The following is a 21,944-nucleotide window of genomic DNA, read 5'->3' on the forward strand; positions in this document are numbered from 1 at the left end:
AAACACAAAAAGACCCCGAGGACCACACAATTCATACTGGACTAAATGCCCCCCACCCAAAAATATGCATTATATTCAACTCAGGTTTAAATAGTCAAAAAATGTTTCACCTACAAAAAGTTAAATAAATCACAGCAGCAAGGTTGAAGCCAATCAGGTCGGCCGTCCTTGTCGATGAGGTGTTCCTTATTCATTTTTCAGGGAGTTGGTAACTGTACCATGGGCACCAAGTTAGTGACCCCTAATCAAGAGTGATTTACAAATTTCAAACACTTGTTATATGATTCCACCACTCAAACAATATTTGGTTTCACTTTTGTTTCAGTCTTTTGAGTCCTGCTATGTGTTTAATTGTGTTGTTATCGTCAGCATGCCATCTTTCACGGAATGATTCAAATTGGATCAGATAACACTGATTGTGTTGGTGACAATCAAAAAATCTAACAATGCTGGCTGAAAGTAAGTAATTCATGCAATTCTTGTTTGCTAGTTTGTGTTTTTCTCTCTCTCTCCAAGGGATGGCAATATCTAAGAATGGCTTGATCGTTGTTCTCCTCTTGGTGACGCTTTGTATTTTGGAAACGGGAAACTTCATCAAATTCTCAAGCCTGGAGTCACTGGTAGGCTCTCTGTTTCAAGACCTTTTCACACAGCACTTGGTTTTCTTGGTGTTGTGTTCTCTACGGGGGAACGTGCAAAGACGATAGCGCCCCAGTGCAAGCTTCCTCATATTTACTGTTGATGTGTTTGCATAGCAGCCAACCAAGAGGTAACATGCAGGCTTTTCCCGCTGTTTGGTCTCTTAGCACTCCGTCAGCTTCTCTCCTATTGAATACGGTTTCTATGGCAAGCCCTTTGAGCATTTATTCCATATCCTTGATATCAGATAGTAGTGTTTCTCACTAGTTCAGTCTTTGCCAGCACTAGTTGGACAATAAGCCACACTAGCTATGCACTTTGTCATACTAGTTGCACAGAAACTCTGACTAGTCACTCATTTTCAGCAACATGTTAATTGGTCAAACGTGAATTATTCTCACTAGTGACATGTGTCCTATGATTTCCTTGCACTAGTTAGGCTGTGAGAGCTGAAACATCCACTAGTTAACGAGTGAAAGAAAAAACACTGACAAGTTAACTAGTGAACGGTTCTTGTAGTCTACATGTTGAACTAGTGACACGCAATTGTTTTACTAGTTAACTAGTGATGCCCCAAATATCCACTAGTTACACTAGTGAGACATTTTGACTGAACTAGGTCAACTAGTAGAACTAGTGGATGCCAACATGCTCACTAGTAAACTAGTTACACTATACTATACTATACTGTACATGTTAGATATTTGTTGTACTCGTTGGGCACAGTTGTTTACCAGTGCTACATAAGGGTCCACTAGTTAAAAGACATGCCCAACATGTAGGAAAAATGTCTAACGTGTTCTGTCAAATCTTGTACAAGTTATTTCTTGGTCTGACTTGTGAAAGAAAATGCCTTCCTCCAGTTAACTAGTTAAATAAACATCAGTGTCACTTGTTAACTAGTGACTCAGTCCGGATGTAACTAGCTTGCAAGAGAGAAACCAAGTGATTCACTAGTTAACAAGTGAGGTCAAAACGAGCCCAACTAGTGCCACAAGTGGGTATATTTGCATTTACTAGTTCACTACATCACATTTTGTACCTCACTAGTCAGCTAGTAAGGTTGGGAAGATACCAACTAGTGTAACTAGTGGACATTCTATACCTTCCTAGTTAACTAGTAATAAATGTTAAATCTTACAAGTGAACCACTAAGGTAAGAAAAAACGCAACTGGTGATAACAGTGGACATTCGGCCCTTACATGTCAACATGCAAAATGCAACAATAGACCTTGAATGCGACTCAAACGCCAACACGTTCACCAGTGAACTGCATGCAAATGAAGCAGGCGGGACAAGAACTTTGATTGGTCGATATTCAAATTAGATGTCTTGAAGCTTTAACCCTTAAGTGCCTGGACCGCAATAAATCTAAAGAAAATCAACTGTGTTTACAAAAAAACAAACAACAACAACACATGCTTAATTCATCTCGCCCCCACCGGTAAACTAAATAAGCATTATGGCTGTTTTCAGTTTGTTTTATTTTTAAATAACTGGATAAGTACTTTTGCACTGTATAGATACAGTGCAATATACAGAGCATAGACAGAGAGTGACCAGTGGGCTCAAAAATGGACACTATAGTGGTGTCAGAAGAGACACGAACTAGTGATGTTGCAGTCATTTTTGGGCTTACTTGTTAACATGTAAGCTCAATGTAAGCTTACATGTTAACATGTACACTCAATAAAAGCTTACTTGTTAACATGTACACTCAATAAAACCTTACTTGTTAACATGTACGCTCAATGTAAGCTTACTTGTACACTCAATGTCAGCTTACTTGTTAACATGTACGCTCAGTGTAAGCTTACATGTTAACATGTACAATCAATAAAAGCTTACTTGTTAACATGTACACTCAATAAAAGCTTACTTGTTAACATATATGCTCAATGTAAACATACTTACTTGTACACTCAATGTCAGCTTACTTGTTAACATGTACGCTCAATGTAAGCGTACTTGTTATCTTGTAAGGTCAATGTAATGTGTCTACTAGCCTACTAGTGGGCACACTGAGCTTGATATCACGGATATCAAGCTCGGTGTGCATGTTGACATCCTTGTGTGCATGTTGACATGCTTGATATCCTTGACATCCTCAAACTGCCCTCTAGTGGACACTTTAAGGAATAAATATACAAAGTGCTTGCTGTCAAGCACTTTGAACACTTATTCGTCCAGACGTGTTCTTACCCAGGATGCACCAGACAATATCTGCGTGACTTCGGACAGCCAATCAGCCAATCATGATACATTTCCTACCACCAGCAGTTTGAACAGATTTAACAAATGACAATTCAAATCCTCAAGAAGGGATTTTTTTTCCAGAACTATTGCACTGGATTCCTTTTTATTTAGTAAAGCATATAAAGTGGAAAGTGACTGCTCTGTATTGATTTTGAATAGATACAAGGGACAGTAAGTGACTGTGTAAGCTAAAATTCAGGCTTTACAGGGTTAAATTTTTCCTGGGTTGAGCTCTGATCATAGAGCCAATAGGAGTTACCCACTTATGGCATTGTCCGGCCTCCTGATTAGCATTTAGCGTAACTAGTGCCACTAGTGAGCAATTTGGTTTTCACTTGTTCTACTAGTGAACATCTGGGCATCATAGCTACCTAGAAAATTCAAAAGACTGTAACACTAGTTAACTAGTGAGCATGTTGGCATCCACTAGTTCTACGAGTGAACATTTTGGACCTCACTAGTTGAACTAGTTCAGTCAAAATGTCTCACTATTTTAACTAGTGGAAATTTTGGGCATCACTAGTTAACTAGTTAAAACGTTTGAGTGTCACTAGTTCAACATGTAGACTTTAAGAGGCTTTATTTTTTATTTTTTATTGTATGCCTGTGGTTGATACATGGTGTAAAACGTTTGGGGATCACGGCAGGGACAATGCAATTAAAATATATTTTTTCACTTGTTAATCAACAGTTACGCTCTGGAGAACAACGTATCAATAGGGAGAAAAGGCAAGGTGAGTGACATTAATTATAATGAATATTCTTTTTGAATGATTGTATAGTGGTTCAAACAAGATTTATTCCAGGACATAACTTCACAATTGTTCTAATCACGTAAATATTTTTCCCGTAATACTCCCTGAGCCGTCACCTGTTTGTGTGGGAAGGGTTTGCGTATCCCAGTGATCATTGGAGCTACTGTACATTGGGTAAACAGGTCCTAGGTGAGGGACCTCGGATTTTAGAATCAAAATGCCACCATTTAGGGTCAGTCTGGAGTCTAGTCTAGAAGGGCACAACCCTTAGAATAGAATAAGTATGGTTCCGTGTTTCTATGTGATCACCACCTGTGGGAGGGGCTAAAGGGGTCAGAAGCATTGATAGGTGGGTGGTGGCCACAGCATGAACAAGTTTTTTTGTGTCATGTTGACACAAAAAGTCCCAAGAGAGAATTAGAGTCCATCAGTGTCCAACACTCGAGGTATTAGGCCACAAAATAATGAATAAGGCTATAGATTATTCTTGACCATATTGGTTCTGGAATGATTTAAGATTGATCTTGAATAATGAAAGAGTGTCAGCCATCCGGGCCGACTAGAACGGGTGCCTGACAACAGAAAGTTCTATATCCTGAATCACTAATTACCAGTACAAAGTCTTCAGAAATAACCCTTAGATCTTGTGAATGTTGATTTGTTCAAATAGTTCTAAAAATTGTGGATCTTTTTTGCAGCAACGGGTACCAACTATACGACAACTTATGGACCAAAAACACCAAATGGTAAGATTGAATTTAAAAAGTTCAATTTCTGATTTTCCGAAATAAGGCTACCACAACCAGTCACACCATAAACATTTTTTATAGCCATATCTGGCAAATAAGGTGGAGGATAAGCCACACAAATAGGTACTGGTATAAGCTATAAATCGGTCAAAATCGGTTTGCAGATGATTACTTGTTTCTTTGAATTTAATTAACTTGAAATCAACTTATGGCAAATCATGCTACAACACAAGATTTGTTTCTCGAGCAAAAGTGCAAAAGTAATGGTTTAAAATAATCTTCAAATATAAAAGTGAAAATAATGCTAGCGTGGAGGGATAGGGGGGTTAATGAAAATGATTGATAGTGTTTCACAATAACTTACTAAACTCTACTTAATAAGTAAGGAAACAAATATTTGTGTGATGCCTCTGTCCATGAAGCAATTGTAACCTACAGACATAACACTGGTTTTACTTTCAAGCTGTTAGAAATACTACAATTACTGCAACAGCAAGTAAGTCAATCTTGTCAGTACTTCTGTTTGTGAAATTGGACATGATGGCTGGATGGCACCAACAAGGATTAACTTTAAAAGTAGAGTGAATCATGGTTTAAGTTTAAATTCTGATGTACCACACTTGAAACGTAGTTTAAAATTGAGATCTACTCAATTTAAACTGCTCTTAAACTTTAAACCTAAGATAAATGTTTACTCTTAAGTTTACATTTAATTCTGTTGGACCAGAACGTTAAACTACAGTGTAGCCCTCTAAACCCTAAGCTATTTTTCCGGTGTTAACCCTTAAATCCTAAATTGTTTTTCAGGCTTTTGCTTGAAAACTACATACCCCAAATAAAAAGAGGAATCTCTGCAACCACAAGGTCTATTTGAATAATTCTTGTGTGATAATAAAGGGAAGACTTGTAAAATGTGTTCAGATGTGTAAATATATATGTGTAATATGTGTTACTGGTCAAAATAAATGAAGATGCACACAGCACAAATGTGAAAAAAGGGCTAGTAGAGCGGGAGAGCAGAATTATTTCAGTGTGTGGCACAATACCGATTTCTATATTTGATCATTAAATTAGTTGCCGTCTGAGCTGTGTTTGTGGCATTGTGGCATATAAAAAATGGCTTATATATTCTTGTAGCCCCAGTTCTGCAGTTTAATTTGAAGTGCATCATTATATTATTTCATGATTAGTGCATTGTTTCACAAAATGTCTCCTTCAAAGTACGAGAGGCACCCAATTGGGGGGCGCTAGGGCTTAAAGGACTGTGATCCAAAATTAATTTTAAGCTGATAATTAGGACGGTTTTAATTTTAACTATGGCTGCAATTTATTAAAAATTTAAAATTTAAAATTTACTTTATGTGACTAGAGAAAAAATAATCAAGTTCAAGCTCAATCATGAGTTTTATTATAAAGAGGAATTTTTGGTAATGTGGAAGGCTGGACCAACTGTAAAACATGGCAGCAATAGAAATGCTGCTACAAAGCAGCACCTTTCCACTGTGCTGTTGTTCATTTTCTTGCCTTTTCTTGAGTTAAATTGAGTTTTACTATACTGAGATTAATTTGAGCTATACAGTGCAACAGAGCTCTGCTAAATTTAAGAGCGAGAAAGAGAGAGAGAGAGAGAGAGAGAGAGAGAGAGAGAGAGAGAGAGAGAGAGAGAGAGATCGTATCCTACACCCGAGGTATTAGGACGCAAAAAATTAACAAGGCTATACAACATTCCTGACCATATTCTTAAAAAAATATATAGGAATGACTTAAGTTTGATCTTAAATAATTAAAGAGTGTCAGCCTTGCAGACCCGCATAGGGAAATGATTCTATACAACCAATGCCTGGAAACTGAATGGTGTACATCCTGGATCACTAATAACAATTACTTTAGAAATATGCTCAAAAGAGATCTTGTAAATGTTGATTTGTGCAAGTGATTCTTTAAATTCTGAATCTCTTTTGCGGACACACCATTTACTACAACATTTACCAACACTCCAACAACTGTTGGTCCCACAACACCAACAAGTAAGAATTTTGAAAAGTTACATTTGTGACTTTCCCATCTTAAACATTCTTTTCATAGACATAGCTGGCAAGTAAGGCGAAGGATTAGAAACAAAAATAGGTACTGGAAGACATCCAGTCAATTCTTGTGGATTATATTATGTTCAACAAGTGGTCAAAAACTGATCAAAGTTGTAAAATGTTTAAGTATAAAAGTAATGGAAGGATAAAAAAGGCATCTAACAATTTTGAACAATTCTTCCAGGTATGGCCACGGATGTAAAAGGGTTGGCTGGGCTTATCTGGCTATTAGCCTTCTCACTGTGGGTAATCGGTTGGGACTTTTGGTTTAAGTTCTTTGCCACAGACATTTTTAGGGTCAGGCTACGACGTCTGCTCTCTATGTCCTACTGTGACGATTTTTCTTCAATTTATTGATTGATTACTGTATGTGTCGTGTCAATGTGATGGATTGCGTACAAACCAATAGTGTGGAGGAATAGGATATGCTTATACTTCTCATCCAACCACAATCAATGTCAATCAATATAACTGAATAAGTTTTTTTGTGTATGCTTTTTAAACAATGATCCTGCAGACACAACACTGGTTTCAACAGCTGTTTCAACCACTGCGATTCCTACAACAGCACGTGAGTCAATCATGTCTATTCATCAATCTTATCATGTCTTTCAATCAATTCTTCTGTTTATGCAATTGGGCATTATTGGTTTTAACTAAGTACCTGTTTTACAGACACAAGACTGGACTCTACCACCACTTTACTCACCACCACAACTGGAGTAACAACAACAGTGACAAGTAAGTGTTCATTGATACTATTTGGCCTAATAATCTCCCGCACGTTACATACTACTCCGACATAATTTCTTAGTAATGAAAGAGTACAGTGTCTTCAGAATAAAGTCTTGAACGATATATTGATTTTTGTTCATTCACAATACAATTAGAACTCATGATTATTATTGTTACATCTCTTGCAGACACACTTCCTTCCACAACTGTTTCAAACACTCCAACTGTAGCAACGACAACAGTCACAGGAGCAAGTGAGACAATTATCTCTTACTTACTACTTAACAGTAGTTGAAATATCATCAGTTATTTGTATGGAAAGTAATGGAAGGGTAAAAAAGGCATCCAACAATTTTGAACAATTCTTCCAGGTATGGCCACGGCTGTACAAGGGTTGGCTGGCCTTATCTGGCTATTAGCCTTCTCACTGTGGGTAATCGGTTGGGACTTTTGGTTTAAGTTCTTTGCCACAGACATTTTTAGGGTCAGGCTACAACGTCTGCTCTCTCCGTCCTACTGTGACGATTTTTCTTTAATTTATTTATTGATTACTATATTATTATGTTAGTAATACAAAAGTACAGTGTCTTCAGAATAAAGTCTTGAAAGATATGTTGATTCTGGTTCATTCACAATACAATTAGAACTCATGAATATTATCGTTACATCTCTTGCAGACACAGATATAGAGATAGAGACAGACAGACACACAGATAAAGACAGAGAGATAGAGGAGAGAGAGAGACATAAAGAAAGAGCGAGGGAGAGAGACAGACAGAGACAGATAGACACAGAGCAAGCGAGCGAGAGAGAAAAATAGTGGGAGAGAGAGAGAGACAGAGACGGAGACAGAAAGAGAGAGAGAGATACAGAGAGAGAGAGACAAAGACACAGACACAGACAGAGAGACAGAGGGAGAGGGATAAAAGGAGTGATAGAGATAGATAGAGAGAGAGCGCAATAGAGAGGGATATAGAGATAGAGACAGACAGAGACACAGATAGAGACAGACAGAGAGACTGAGAGACAGAGGAGAGAGAGAGTGGAGAGAGACATAAATAGAGAGAAATAGAGAGCGAGGGAGAGGGAGAGAGACAGACAGACAGACACAGAGCGAGAGAGAGAGGGAGAGAGAGAGAAAGAGAGAGAGAGAGATAGACAGAGACAGACAGTGACAGACAGAGAGAGACAGAGAGAGAGTTCAATCAATTCTTCTGTTTATGCAATTGGGCATTATTGGTTTCAACTAAGTACCTGTTTTACAGACACAAGACTGGACTCTACCACCACTTTACTCACCACCACAACTGGAGTAACAACAACAGTGACAAGTAAGTGTTCACTGATACTATTTGGCCTAATAATCTCCCACACGTTACATACTACTCCGACATAATTTCTTAGTAATAAAAGAGTACAGTGTCTTCAGAATAAAGTCTTGAGCGATATGTTGATTTTTGTTCATTCACAATACAATTAAAACTCATGATTATTATTGTTACATCTTTTGCAGACACACTTCCTTCCACAACTGTTTCAAACACTCCAACTGTAGCAACGACAGCAGCCACACCAGCAAGTGAGCCAATTATCTCTTACTTACTACTTAACAGTAATTGAAATATCATCAGTTATTTGCATGCAAAATCTCCCCCCCCCCCCCCCACACACACACACAAACAAACACACCTCACACCAGATACATCTACATTTTTACGCTTTCACATGACACATCAACAACAATGACAAGAGTTTATAAATTCTTATCTAAAATACAATAACGCTATGACAAACCAATGTCTCCAGAAAAAAATGTTAAAACACAAAAAAACCTTGAGCAGACGCAAGGTCCAGTTGTGGAGCGGTCGGCTTCCTTAACTGGTTGGGTTAAAGAGTAGAGAAAAGGAAAGACAGGGAGGGAGGGAGAGAGGGAAGGAGAGAGAGAGGGAGATGGACGGGACAGACACAGAGAGACAGAGAGAGAGAGACACAGAGAGGCAGAGACAGACAGAGATAGAGAGAGGGAGAGAGAGAGAGAGACATAGAGACAGAGAGAGAGAGACAGAGACACAGACAGATACAGACAGACAGCGAGAGACAATCAGAAAGAGAGAGAGAGACAGAGATAGAGAGAGGGAGCGATAGAGAGAGAGAGAGACACAGACAGAGACAGACAGAGAGACAGAGAGAGAGAAAGAGAGATAGAAATAGAGTGATAGAGAGATAGAGAGAGATAGAGAAAGAGAGAGGGAGAGAGTTAGAGAGAGAGAGAGAGAAAGCGAGAGATCGTATCCGACACCCGAGGTATTGGGACGCAAAAAATGAACAAGGCTATACAACATTCCTGAACATATTAAAAAAAAATTGGGAATGACTTAAGTTTGATGTTAAATAATTAAAGAGTGTCAGCCTTGCAGAACCGCATCGGGAACTGATTCTATTCAACCAATGTCTGGAAACTGAATTGTTCACATCCTGTATCACTAATTACAATTTCTTTAGAAATATGCTCAAAAGAGATCTTGCAAATGTTGATTTGTGCAAATGATTCTTTAAATTCTGGATCTCTTTTGCAGACACACCATTTACTACAACATTTACCAACACTCCAACAACTGTTGGTCCCACAACACCAACAAGTAAGAATTTTGAAAAGTTACATTTGTGATTTTCCCATCTTAAACATTCTTTTCATAGACATATCTGGCAAGTAAGGCGAAGGATTAGAAACAAAATAGGTACTGGAAGACATCCAGTCAATTCTTGTGGGTTATATTATTTTCAACAGGTGGTCAAAAACTGATCAAAGTTGTGTTGCTGATGTTTAAGTATAAAAGTAATGGAAGGGTAAAAAAGGCATCCAACAATTTTGAACAATTCTTCCAGGTATGGCCACGGATGTACAAGGGTTGGCTGGCCTTATCTGGCCTATTAGCCTTCCCACTGTTGGGACTTTTGGTTTAAGTTCTTTGCCACGGACATTTTTACGGTCAGGCTGCAACGTCTGCTTTCTATGTCCTTCTGTGACGATTTTTCTTCAATTTATTTATAGACTACTATATTATTATTATTTTAGTAATAAAATAGTACAGTGTCTTCAGAATAAAGTCTTGACGATATGTTGATTTTTGTTCATTCATAATACAATTAAAACTCATGATTATTATTGTTACATCTCTTGCAGACACACTTCCTTCCACAACTGTTTCAAACACTCCAACTGTAGCAACGACAGCAGCCACGCCAGCAAGTGAGCCAATTATCTCTTACTTACTACTTAACAGTAATTGAAATATCATCAGTTATTTGCATGCAAAATCCCCCCCCACACACACACACAAACAAACCAACCTCACACCAGATACATACAGTATCTACATTTTTACGCTTTCACATGACACTGTAACATCAATGTCATGTTTGGATCTGTTTTCCTTGTGTGTCTTCCTTCTTGTTAAGTGTGATTCTGCCCTTCCTCGTGTGATCCAATCAGTGCCCTCAGCCACTTGTGTCTTGCCCAGGTGTGTCTTGTTGTCTCGTTAGTGTCTGTGTACTTAGTCTGCTGTCTCCCCTCTGTCTGTGTCGGTTCATTGTTTTTCCTCGTGTCATGCTGCCCGTTTTTGCCTTGTCTTTTCCCCATGTCATGCTGCGCGGTTTTTGCCTTGTTGTTCCCCCCATGTTTTGGTTCTAGTTTTCGTTTACCTTCTTGTTTTTGGTTTAATTAAATCCCTCTTTTGATTGAATCTCTGCCTCCTCGCCCTGTCTTCCCGCATTTGGGTCCTCAAGCTCCCCCATCCTGACAATCAACAACAATGACAAGAGTTTATAAATTTGTCTCTAAAATACAATAACGCTACGACAAACCAATGTCTGCAAAAAAAAAATAGTTAAAACAAGAAGAAACCTTGAGCTGACCCAAGGTCCAGTTGTGGAGCGGTCGGCTCCCTTAACTGGTTGGGTTAAAAAGTAGAGAAAAGGAAAGACAGGGAGGGAGGGAGAGAGAGAGAGAGAGAGAGAGAGAGAGAGAGAGAGAGAGAGAGAGAGAGAGAGAGAGAGAGAGAGAGAGAGAGAGACACAGAGAGAGACACAGAGAGACAGGGACAGAGAGGGACAGACACAGAGAGACAGGGACAGAGAGACAGAGGAGAAGGAGGAGAGACAGAGAGAGAGAGACACACAGAAAAGCAGAGACAGTCAGAGATAGAGAAAGGGAGAGAGAGAGAGAGAGATAGATAGAGACACAGACAGAGAGACAGAGACAGACAGAGAGACAGAGACAGAGGAGACAGAGACAGAAGGGCAGAGAGAGAGAAAGAGGGATTTGAATGAGAGGGGGATAGAGGGAGAGATAGAGATAGATAGAGAGAGATAGTGACAGAGATAGACTGATTCTATACAACCAATATCTGGAAACTAAATGGTGTAAATCCTGTATCACTAATTACAATTTCTTTAGAAATATGCTCAAAAGAGATCTTGTAAATGTTGATTTGTGCAAATGATTCTTTAAATTCTGGATCTCTTTTGCAGATACACCATTTCCTACAACATTTACCAACACTCCAACAACTGTTGGACTAACAACACCAGCAAGTAAGAGTTTTGAAAAGTTACATTTGTGATTATCCCATCTTTAAACATTATTTTTATAGACATATCTGGCAAGTAAGGCGAAGGATTAGAAACAAAAATAGGTACTGGAAGACATCCAGTCAATTCTTGTGGGTTATATTATGTTCAACAAGTGGTCAAAAACTGATCAAAGTTGTGTTGCTGATGTTTAAGTATAAAAGTAATGGAAGGGTAAAAAAGGCATCCAACAATTTTGAACAATTCTTCCAGGTATGGCCACGGATGTACAAGGGTTGGCTGGGCTTATCTGGCTATTAGCCTTCTCACTGTGGGTAATCGGTTGGGACTTTTGGTTTAAGTTCTTTGCCACAGACATTTTTAGGGTCAGGCTACAACGTCTGCTCTCTCCGTCCTACTGTGACAATTTTTCTTTAATTTATTTATTGATTACTATATTATTATGTTAGTAATACAAAAGTACAGTGTCTTCAGAATAAAGTCTTGAAAGATATGTTGATTCTGGTTCATTCACAATACAATTAGAACTCATGATTATTATCGTTACTTCTCTTGCAGACACAGATATAGAGATAGAGACAGACAGACACACAGATAAAGACAGAGAGATAGAGGAGAGAGAGAGAGACATAAAGAGAGAGCGAGGAAGAGAGACAGACAGAGACAGATAGACACAGAGCAAGCGAGCGAGAGAGAAAAATAGTGGGAGAGAGAGAGACAGAGACAGAGAGACAGAGACGGAGACAGAAAGAGAGAGAGAGATACAGAGAGAGAGAGACAAATACACAGACACAGACAGAGAGACAGAGGGAGAGGGATAAAAGGAGTGATAGAGATAGATAGAGAGAGAGAGCAATAGAGAGAGATAGAGAGGGATATAGAGATAGAGACAGACAGAGACACAGATAGAGACAGACAGAGAGACTGAGAGACAGAGGAGAGAGAGAGAGGAGAGAGACATAAATAGAGAGAAATAGAGAGCGAGGGAGAGGGAGAGAGACAGACAGACAGACACAGAGCGAGAGAGAGAGAAAGAGAGAGAGAGAGACAGAGACAGACAGTGACAGACAGTGACAGACAGAGAGAGACAGAGAGAGAGTTCAATCAATTCTTCTGTTTATGCAATTGGGCATTATTGGTTTCAACTAAGTACCTGTTTTACAGACACAAGACTGGACTCTACCACCACTTTACTCACCACCACAACTGGAGTAACAACAACAGTGACAAGTAAGTGTTCATTGATACTATTTGGCCTAATAATCTCCCACACGTTACATACTATTCCGACATAATTTCTTAGTAATAAAAGAGTACAGTGTCTTCAGAATAAAGTCTTGAGCGATATGTTGATTTTTGTTCATTCACAATACAATTAAAGCTCATGATTATTATTGTTACATCTCTTGCAGACACACTTCCTTCCACAACTGTTTCAAACACTCCAACTGTAGCAACGACAGCAGCCACACCAGCAAGTGAGCCAATTATCTCTTACTTACTACTTACCAGTAATTGAAATATCATCAGTTATTTGCATGCAAAATCCACCCCCCCCCCCCCACACACACACACACACAAACAAACACACCTCACACCAGATACATACAGTATCTACATTTTTACGCTTTCACATGACACATCAACAACAATGACAAGAGTTTATAAATTTTTATCTAAAATACAATAACGCTATGACAAACCAATGTCTCCAGAAAAAAATGTTAAAACACGAAAAAACCTTGAGCATACGCAAGGTCCAGTTGTGGAGCGGTCGGCTTCCTTAACTGGTTGGGTTAAAGAGTAGAGAAAAGGAAAGACAGGGAGGGAGGGAGAGAGGGAAGGAGAGAGAGAGGGAGAGGGACAGAAAGAGAGAGACAGAGAGAGAGAGACAGAGAGAGAGAGACACAGAGAGGCAGAGACAGACAGAGATAGAGAGAGGGAGAGAGAGAGAGAGACAGAGACACAGACAGAGACAGATACAGACAGACAGAGAGAGACAATCAGAAAGAGAGAGAGAGACAGAGATAGAGAGAGGGAGCGATAGAGAGAGAGACACACACAGACAGAGACAGACAGAGAGACAGAGAGAGAGAAAGAGAGATGAAATGAGAGTGGGATAGAGGGAGAGATAGAGAGAGATAGAAACAGAGATAGAAATAGAGTGATAGAGAGATAGAGAGAGATAGAGAAAGGGAGAGGGAGAGAGTTAGAGAGAGAGAGAGAGAAAGCGAGAGATCGTATCCGACACCCGAGGTATTGGGACGCAAAAAATGAACAAGGCTATACAACATTCCTGAACATATTAAAAAAAAAATTGGGAATGACTTAAGTTTGATGTTAAATAATTAAAGAGTGTCAGCCTTGCAGAACCGCATCGGGAACTGATTCTATTCAACCAATGTCTGGAAACTGAATTGTTCACATCCTGTATCACTAATTACAATTTCTTTAGAAATATGCTCAAAAGAGATCTTGTAAATGTTGATTTGTGCAAATGATTCTTTAAATTCTGGATCTCTTTTGCAGCCACACCATTTACTACAACATTTACCAACACTCCAACAACTGTTGGTCCCACAACACCAACAAGTAAGAATTTTGAAAAGTTACATTTGTGATTTTCCCATCTTAAACATTCTTTTCATAGACATATCTGGCAAGTAAGGCGAAGGATTAGAAACAAAATAGGTACTGGAAGACATCCAGTCAATTCTTGTGGGTTATATTATTTTCAACAGGTGGTCAAAAACTGATCTTGTGTTGTGAAGTTGTGTTGCTGATGTTTAAGTATAAAAGTAATGGAAGGGTAAAAAAGGCATCCAACAATTTTGAACAATTCTTCCAGGTATGGCCACGGATGTACAAGGGTTGTCTGGCCTTATCTGGCTATTAGCCTTCCCACTGTTGGGACTTTTGGTTTAAGTTCTTTGCCACGGACATTTTTACGGTCAGGCTGCAACGTCTGCTTTCTATGTCCTTCTGTGACGATTTTTCTTCAATTTATTTATAGACTACTATATTATTATTATTTTAGTAATAAAATAGTACAGTGTCTTCAGAATAAAGTCTTGACGATATGTTGATTTTTGTTCATTCACAATACAATTAAAACTCATGATTATTATTGTTACATCTCTTGCAGACACACTTCCTTCCACAACTGTTTCAAACACTCCAACTGTAGCAACGACAGCAGCCACACCAGCAAGTGAGCCAATTATCTCTTACTTACTACTTAACAGTAATTGAAATATCATCAGTTATTTGCATGCAAAATCCCCCCCCCCCCCCCCCCCACACACACACACAAACAAACAAACAAACAAACACACCTCACACCAGATACATACAGTATCTATATTTTTACGCTTTCACATGACACTGTAACATCAATGTCATGTTTGGATCTGTTTTCCTTGTGTGTCTTCCTTGTCTTGTTAAGTGTGATTCTGCCCTTCCTCGTGTGATCCAATCAGTGCCCTCAGCCACTTGTGTCTTGCCCAGGTGTGTCTTGTTGTGTCGTTAGTGTCTGTGTACTTAGTCTGCTGTCTCCCCTCTGTCTGTGTCGGTTCATTGTTTTTCCTCGTGTCATGCTGCCCGTTTTTGCCTTGTCTTTTCCCCATGTCATGCTGCGCGGTTTTTGCCTTGTTGTTCCCCCCATGTTTTGGTTCTAGTTTTTGTTTACCTTCTTGTTTTTGGTTTAATTAAATCCCTCTTTTGATTGAATCTCTGCCTCCTCGCCCTGTCTTCCCGCATTTGGGTCCTAAAGCTCCCCCATCCTGACAATCAACAACAATGACAAGAGTTTATAAATTTGTCTCTAAAATACAATAACGCTACGACAAACCAATGTCTGCAAAAAAAAAAAAAGTTAAAACAAGAAGAAACTTTGAGCAGACCCAAGGTCCAGTTGTGGAGCGGTCGGCTCCCTTAACTGGTTGGGTTAAAAAGTAGAGAAAAGGAAAGACAGGGAGGGAAGGAGAGAGAGAGAGAGAGAGAGAGAGAGAGAGAGAGAGAGGGACAGACACAGAGAGACAGGGACAGAGAGACAGAGGAGACGGAGGAGAGACAGAGAGAGAGAGAGACACAGAGAAGCAGAGACAGTCAGAGAGAGAGATAGAGACACAGACAGAGAGACAGAGAGAGTGACAGTGACAGAGACAGAGACAGACAGAGAGACAGAGACAGAGGAGACAGAGACAGAAGGGCAGAGAGAGAGAAAGAGGGATGGAATGAGAGGGGGATAGAGGGAGAGATAGAGATAGATAGAGAGAGATAGTGACAGAGATAGACTGATTCTATACAACCAATGTCTGGAAACTAAATGGTGTAAATCCTGTATCACTAATTACAATTTCTTTAGAAATGTGCTCAAAAGAGATCTTGTAAATGTTGATTTGTGCAAATGATTCTTTAAATTCTGGATCTCTTTTGCAGATACACCATTTACTACAACATTTACCAACACTCCAACAACTGTTGGACTCACAACACCAGCAAGTAAGAGTTTTGAAAAGTTACATTTGTGATTATCCCATCTTTAAACATTCTTTTTATAGACATATCTGGCAAGTAAGGCGAAGGATTAGAAACAAAAATAGGTACTGGAAGACATCCAGTCAATTCTTGTGGGTTATATTATGTTCAACAAGTGGTCAAAAACTGATCAAAGTTGTGTTGCTGATGTTTAAGTATAAAAGTAATGGAAGGGTAAAAAAGGCATCCAACAATTTTGAACAATTCTTCCAGGTATGGCCACGGATGTACAAGGGTTGGCTGGGCTTATCTGGCTATTAGCCTTCTCACTGTGGGTAATCGGTTGGAACTTTTGGTTTAAGTTCTTTGCCACAGACATTTTTAGGGTCAGGCTACAACGTCTGCTCTCTCCGTCCTACTGTGACGATTTTTCTTTAATTTATTTATTGATTACTATAATATTATGTTAGTAATACAAAAGTACAGTGTCTTCAGAATAAAGTCTTGATAGAGAGAGATAGAGAAAGGGAGAGGGAGAGAGTTAGAGAGAGAGAGAGAGAAAGCGAGAGATCGTATCCGACACCCGAGGTATTGGGACGCAAAAAATGAACAAAGCTATACAACATTCCTGAACATATTAAAAAAAAAATTGGGAATGACTTAAGTTTGATGTTAAATAATTAAAGAGTGTCAGCCTTGCAGAACCGCATCGGGAACTGATTCTATACAACCAATGTCTGGAAACTGAATTGTTCACATCCTGTATCACTAATTACAATTTCTTTAGAAATATGCTCAAAAGAGATCTTGTAAATGTTGATTTGTGCAAATGATTCTTTAAATTCTGGATCTCTTTTGCAGCCACACCATTTACTACAACATTTACCAACACTCCAACAACTGTTGGTCCCACAACACCAACAAGTAAGAATTTTGAAAAGTTACATTTGTGATTTTCCCATCTTAAACATTCTTTTCATAGACATATCTGGCAAGTAAGGCGAAGGATTAGAAACAAAATAGGTACTGGAAGACATCCAGTCAATTCTTGTGGGTTATATTATTTTCAACAGGTGGTCAAAAACTGATCAAAGTTGTGTTGCTGATGTTTAAGTATAAAAGTAATGGAAGGGTAAAAAAGGCATCCAACAATTTTGAACAATTCTTCCAGGTATGGCCACGGATGTACAAGGGTTGTCTGGCCTTATCTGGCTATTAGCCTTCCCACTGTTGGGACTTTTGGTTTAAGTTCTTTGCCACGGACATTTTTACGGTCAGGCTGCAACGTCTGCTTTCTATGTCCTTCTGTGACGATTTTTCTTCAATTTATTTATAGACTACTATATTATTATTATTTTAGTAATAAAATAGTACAGTGTCTTCAGAATAAAGTCTTGACGATATGTTGATTTTTGTTCATTCACAATACAATTAAAACTCATGATTATTATTGTTACATCTCTTGCAGACACACTTCCTTCCACAACTGTTTCAAACACTCCAACTGTAGCAACGACAGCAGCCACACCAGCAAGTGAGCCAATTATCTCTTACTTACTACTTAACAGTAATTGAAATATCATCAGTTATTTGCATGCAAAATCCCCCCCCCCCCCCCCCACACACAAACAAACACACCTCACACCAGATACATACAGTATCTACATTTTTACGCTTTCACATGACACATCAACAACAATGACAAGAGTTTATAAATTCTTATCTAAAATACAATAACGCTATGACAAACCAATGTCTCCAGAAAAAAATGTTAAAACACGAAAAAACCTTGAGCATACGCAAGGTCCAGTTGTGGAGCGGTCGGCTTCCTTAACTGGTTGGGTTAAAGAGTAGAGAAAAGGAAAGACAGGGAGGGAGGGAGAGAGAGAGGGAAGGAGAGAGAGAGGGAGAGGGAGAGGGACAGACACAGAGAGACAGAGAGAGAGAGACACAGAGAGGCAGAGACAGACAGAGATAGAGAGAGGGAGAGAGAGAGAGAGAGACATAGAGACAGAGAGAGAGAGACAGAGACACAGACAGAGACTGATACAGACAGACAGAGAGAGACAATCAGAAAGAGAGAGAGAGAGAGACAGAGATAGAGAGAGGGAGCGATAGAGAGAGAGAGAGACACAGACAGAGACAGACAGAGAGACAGAGAGAGAGAAAGAGAGATGAAATGAGAGGGGGATAGAGGGAGAGATAGAGAGAGATAGAAACAGAGATAGAGATGGAGTGATAGAGAGATAGAGAGAGATAGAGAATGAGAGAGAGAGAGAGAAAGCGAGAGATCGTATCCGACACCCGAGGTATTGGGACGCAAAAAATGAACAAGGCTATACAACATTCCTGAACATATTAAAAAAAAAATTGGGAATGACTTAAGTTTGATGTTAAATAATTAAAGAGTGTCAGCCTTGCAGAACCGCATCGGGAACTGATTCTATACAACCAATGTCTGGAAACTGAATTGTTCACATCCTGTATCACTAATTACAATTTCTTTAGAAATATGCTCAAAAGAGATCTTGTAAATGTTGATTTGTGCAAATGATTCTTTAAATTCTGGATCTCTTTTGCAGCCACACCATTTACTACAACATTTACCAACACTCCAACAACTGTTGGTCCCACAACACCAACAAGTAAGAATTTTGAAAAGTTACATTTGTGATTTTCCCATCTTAAACATTCTTTTCATAGACATATCTGGCAAGTAAGGCGAAGGATTAGAAACAAAATAGGTACTGGAAGACATCCAGTCAATTCTTGTGGGTTATATTATTTTCAACAGGTGGTCAAAAACTGATCAAAGTTGTGTTGCTGATGTTTAAGTATAAAAGTAATGGAAGGGTAAAAAAGGCATCCAACAATTTTGAACAATTCTTCCAGGTATGGCCACGGATGTACAAGGGTTGTCTGGCCTTATCTGGCTATTAGCCTTCCCACTGTTGGGACTTTTGGTTTAAGTTCTTTGCCACGGACATTTTTACGGTCAGGCTGCAACGTCTGCTTTCTATGTCCTTCTGTGACGATTTTTCTTCAATTTATTTATAGACTACTATATTATTATTATTTTAGTAATAAAATAGTACAGTGTCTTCAGAATAAAGTCTTGACGATATGTTGATTTTTGTTCATTCACAATACAATTAAAACTCATGATTATTATTGTTACATCTCTTGCAGACACACTTCCTTCCACAACTGTTTCAAACACTCCAACTGTAGCAACGACAGCAGCCACACCAGCAAGTGAGCCAATTATCTCTTACTTACTACTTAACAGTAATTGAAATATCATCAGTTATTTGCATGCAAAATCCCCCCCCCCCCACACACAAACAAACACACCTCACACCAGATACATACAGTATCTACATTTTTACGCTTTCACATGACACATCAACAACAATGACAAGAGTTTATAAATTCTTATCTAAAATACAATAACGCTATGACAAACCAATGTCTCCAGAAAAAAATGTTAAAACACGAAAAAACCTTGAGCATACGCAAGGTCCAGTTGTGGAGCGGTCGGCTTCCTTAACTGGTTGGGTTAAAGAGTAGAGAAAAGGAAAGACAGGGAGGGAGGGAGAGAGAGAGGGAAGGAGAGAGAGAGGGAGAGGGAGAGGGACAGACACAGAGAGACAGAGAGAGAGAGACACAGAGAGGCAGAGACAGACAGAGATAGAGAGAGGGAGAGAGAGAGAGAGAGACATAGAGACAGAGAGAGAGAGACAGAGACACAGACAGAGACTGATACAGACAGACAGAGAGAGACAATCAGAAAGAGAGAGAGAGAGAAACAGAGATAGAGAGAGGGAGCGATAGAGAGAGAGAGAGACACAGACAGAGACAGACAGAGAGACAGAGAGAGAGAAAGAGAGATGAAATGAGAGGGGGATAGAGGGAGAGATAGAGAGAGATAGAAACAGAGATAGAGATGGAGTGATAGAGAGATAGAGAGAGATAGAGAATGAGAGAGAGAGAGAGAAAGCGAGAGATCGTATCCGACACCCGAGGTATTGGGACGCAAAAAATGAACAAGGCTATACAACATTCCTGAACATATTAAAAAAAAATTGGGAATGACTTAAGTTTGATGTTAAATAATTAAAGAGTGTCAGCCTTGCAGAACCGCATCGGGAACTGATTCTATTCAACCAATGTCTGGAAACTGAATTGTTCACATCCTGTGTCACTAATTACAATTTCTTTAGAAATATGCTCAAAAGAGATTTTGTAAATGTTGATTTGTGCAAATGGTTCTTTAAATTCTGGATCTCTTTTACAGACACACCATTTACTACAACATTTACAAACACTCCAACAACTGTTGGTCCCACAACACCAACAAGTAAGAATTTTGAAAAGTTACATTTGTGATTTTCCCATCTTAAACATTCTTTTTATAGACATATCTGGCAAGTAAGGCGAAGGATTAGAAACAAAATAGGTACTGGAAGACATCCAGTCAATTCTTGTGGGCTATATTATTTTCAACAAGTGGTCAAAATCCCTCTTTTGATTGAATCTCTGCCTCCTCGCCCTGTCTTCCCGCATTTGGGTCCTCAAGCTCCCCCATCCTGACAATCAACAACAATGACAAGACTTTATAAATTTGTATCTGAAATACAATAACGCTACGACAAACCAATGTCTGCTAAAAAAAAAAAAGTTAAAACAAGAAGAAACCTTGAGCAGACCCAAGGTCCAGCTGTGGAGCGGTCAGCTCCCTTAACTGGTTGGGTTAAAGAGTAGAGAAAAGGAAAGACAGGGAGGGGAGGAGAGAGAGAGGGAGAGGGACAGACACAGAGAGACAGGGACAGAGAGACAGAGGAGACGGAGGAGAGACAGAGAGAGAGACACAGAGAAGCAGAGACAGTCAGAGATAGAGAGAGGGAGAGAGAGAGATAGTTAGAGAGACAGAGAGAGTGACAGAGAGAGAGAGACAGAGACAGACAGAGAGATAGAGACAGAGGAGACAGAGACAGAAGGGCAGAGAGAGAGAAAGAGGGATGGAATGAGAGGGGGATAGAGGGAGAGATAGAGATAGATAGAGAGAGATAGTGACAGAGATAGAGCGAGAGGGAGAGAGAAAGAAAGCAATAGATCGTATCCGACACCCGAGGTATTGGGACGCAAAAAACAAACAAGGCTATACAACATTCCTGAACATATTTTAAAGAAAAAATTGGAATGACTCAAGTTTGATCTTAAATAATTAAAGAGTGTCAGCCTTGCAGATCCGCATAGGGACCTGATTCTATACAACCAATGTCTGGAAACTGAATGGTGTAAATCCTGTATCACTAATTACAATTTCTTTAGAAATATGCTCAAAAGAGATCTTGTAAATGTTGATTTGTGCAAATGATTCTTTAAATTCTGGATCTCTTTTGCAGACACACCATTTACTACAACATTTACCAACACTCCAACAACTGTTGGACTCACAACACCAGCAAGTAAGAGTTTTGAAAAGTTACATTTGTGATTATCCCATCTTTAAACATTCTTTTTATAGACATATCTGGCAAGTAAGGCGAAGGATTAGAAACAAAATAGGCACTGGAAGACATCCAGTCAATTCTTGTGGGTTATATTATTTTCAACAGGTGGTCAAAAACTGATCAAAGTTGTCTTGCTG

At 39.1% G+C, this 21,944-nt stretch overlaps 1 protein-coding gene across 19 annotated transcripts in view; it reads left to right on the forward strand.

Moving 5' to 3' along the window:
• The window catches only part of LOC144039350 (uncharacterized), a 66,245-nt gene that overhangs the window by 6,204 nt on the left and 38,097 nt on the right, over positions 1-21,944 (forward strand). For 6 of the 19 annotated variants that reach the window (XM_077552607.1, XM_077552613.1, XM_077552620.1 and 3 more), the window contains 22 exons: positions 517-620; positions 3,588-3,630; positions 4,350-4,397; positions 7,005-7,058; positions 7,163-7,228; positions 7,411-7,476; positions 8,488-8,553; positions 8,736-8,801; positions 9,799-9,861; positions 10,407-10,472; positions 11,753-11,815; positions 12,977-13,042; positions 13,225-13,290; positions 14,342-14,404; positions 14,958-15,023; positions 16,253-16,315; positions 17,153-17,215; positions 17,760-17,825; positions 18,874-18,936; positions 19,481-19,546; positions 20,589-20,651; positions 21,700-21,762. In XM_077552607.1, coding sequence (XP_077408733.1) covers positions 519-620; positions 3,588-3,630; positions 4,350-4,397; positions 7,005-7,058; positions 7,163-7,228; positions 7,411-7,476; positions 8,488-8,553; positions 8,736-8,801; positions 9,799-9,861; positions 10,407-10,472; positions 11,753-11,815; positions 12,977-13,042; positions 13,225-13,290; positions 14,342-14,404; positions 14,958-15,023; positions 16,253-16,315; positions 17,153-17,215; positions 17,760-17,825; positions 18,874-18,936; positions 19,481-19,546; positions 20,589-20,651; positions 21,700-21,762 — 1,411 coding nt within the window. In that variant the 5' untranslated portion in view covers positions 517-518. The remainder of the gene's footprint in view (positions 1-516; positions 621-3,587; positions 3,631-4,349; positions 4,398-7,004; positions 7,059-7,162; positions 7,229-7,410; positions 7,477-8,487; positions 8,554-8,735; positions 8,802-9,798; positions 9,862-10,406; positions 10,473-11,752; positions 11,816-12,976; positions 13,043-13,224; positions 13,291-14,341; positions 14,405-14,957; positions 15,024-16,252; positions 16,316-17,152; positions 17,216-17,759; positions 17,826-18,873; positions 18,937-19,480; positions 19,547-20,588; positions 20,652-21,699; positions 21,763-21,944) is intronic. The other 13 variants (XM_077552611.1, XM_077552617.1, XM_077552622.1 and 10 more) reach the window with 10 other exon arrangements.

Source organism: Vanacampus margaritifer, chromosome 19 (assembly GCF_051991255.1).
Source record: "Vanacampus margaritifer isolate UIUO_Vmar chromosome 19, RoL_Vmar_1.0, whole genome shotgun sequence".
In the NCBI taxonomy this organism is placed as follows: Eukaryota; Metazoa; Chordata; class Actinopteri; order Syngnathiformes; family Syngnathidae; genus Vanacampus; species Vanacampus margaritifer.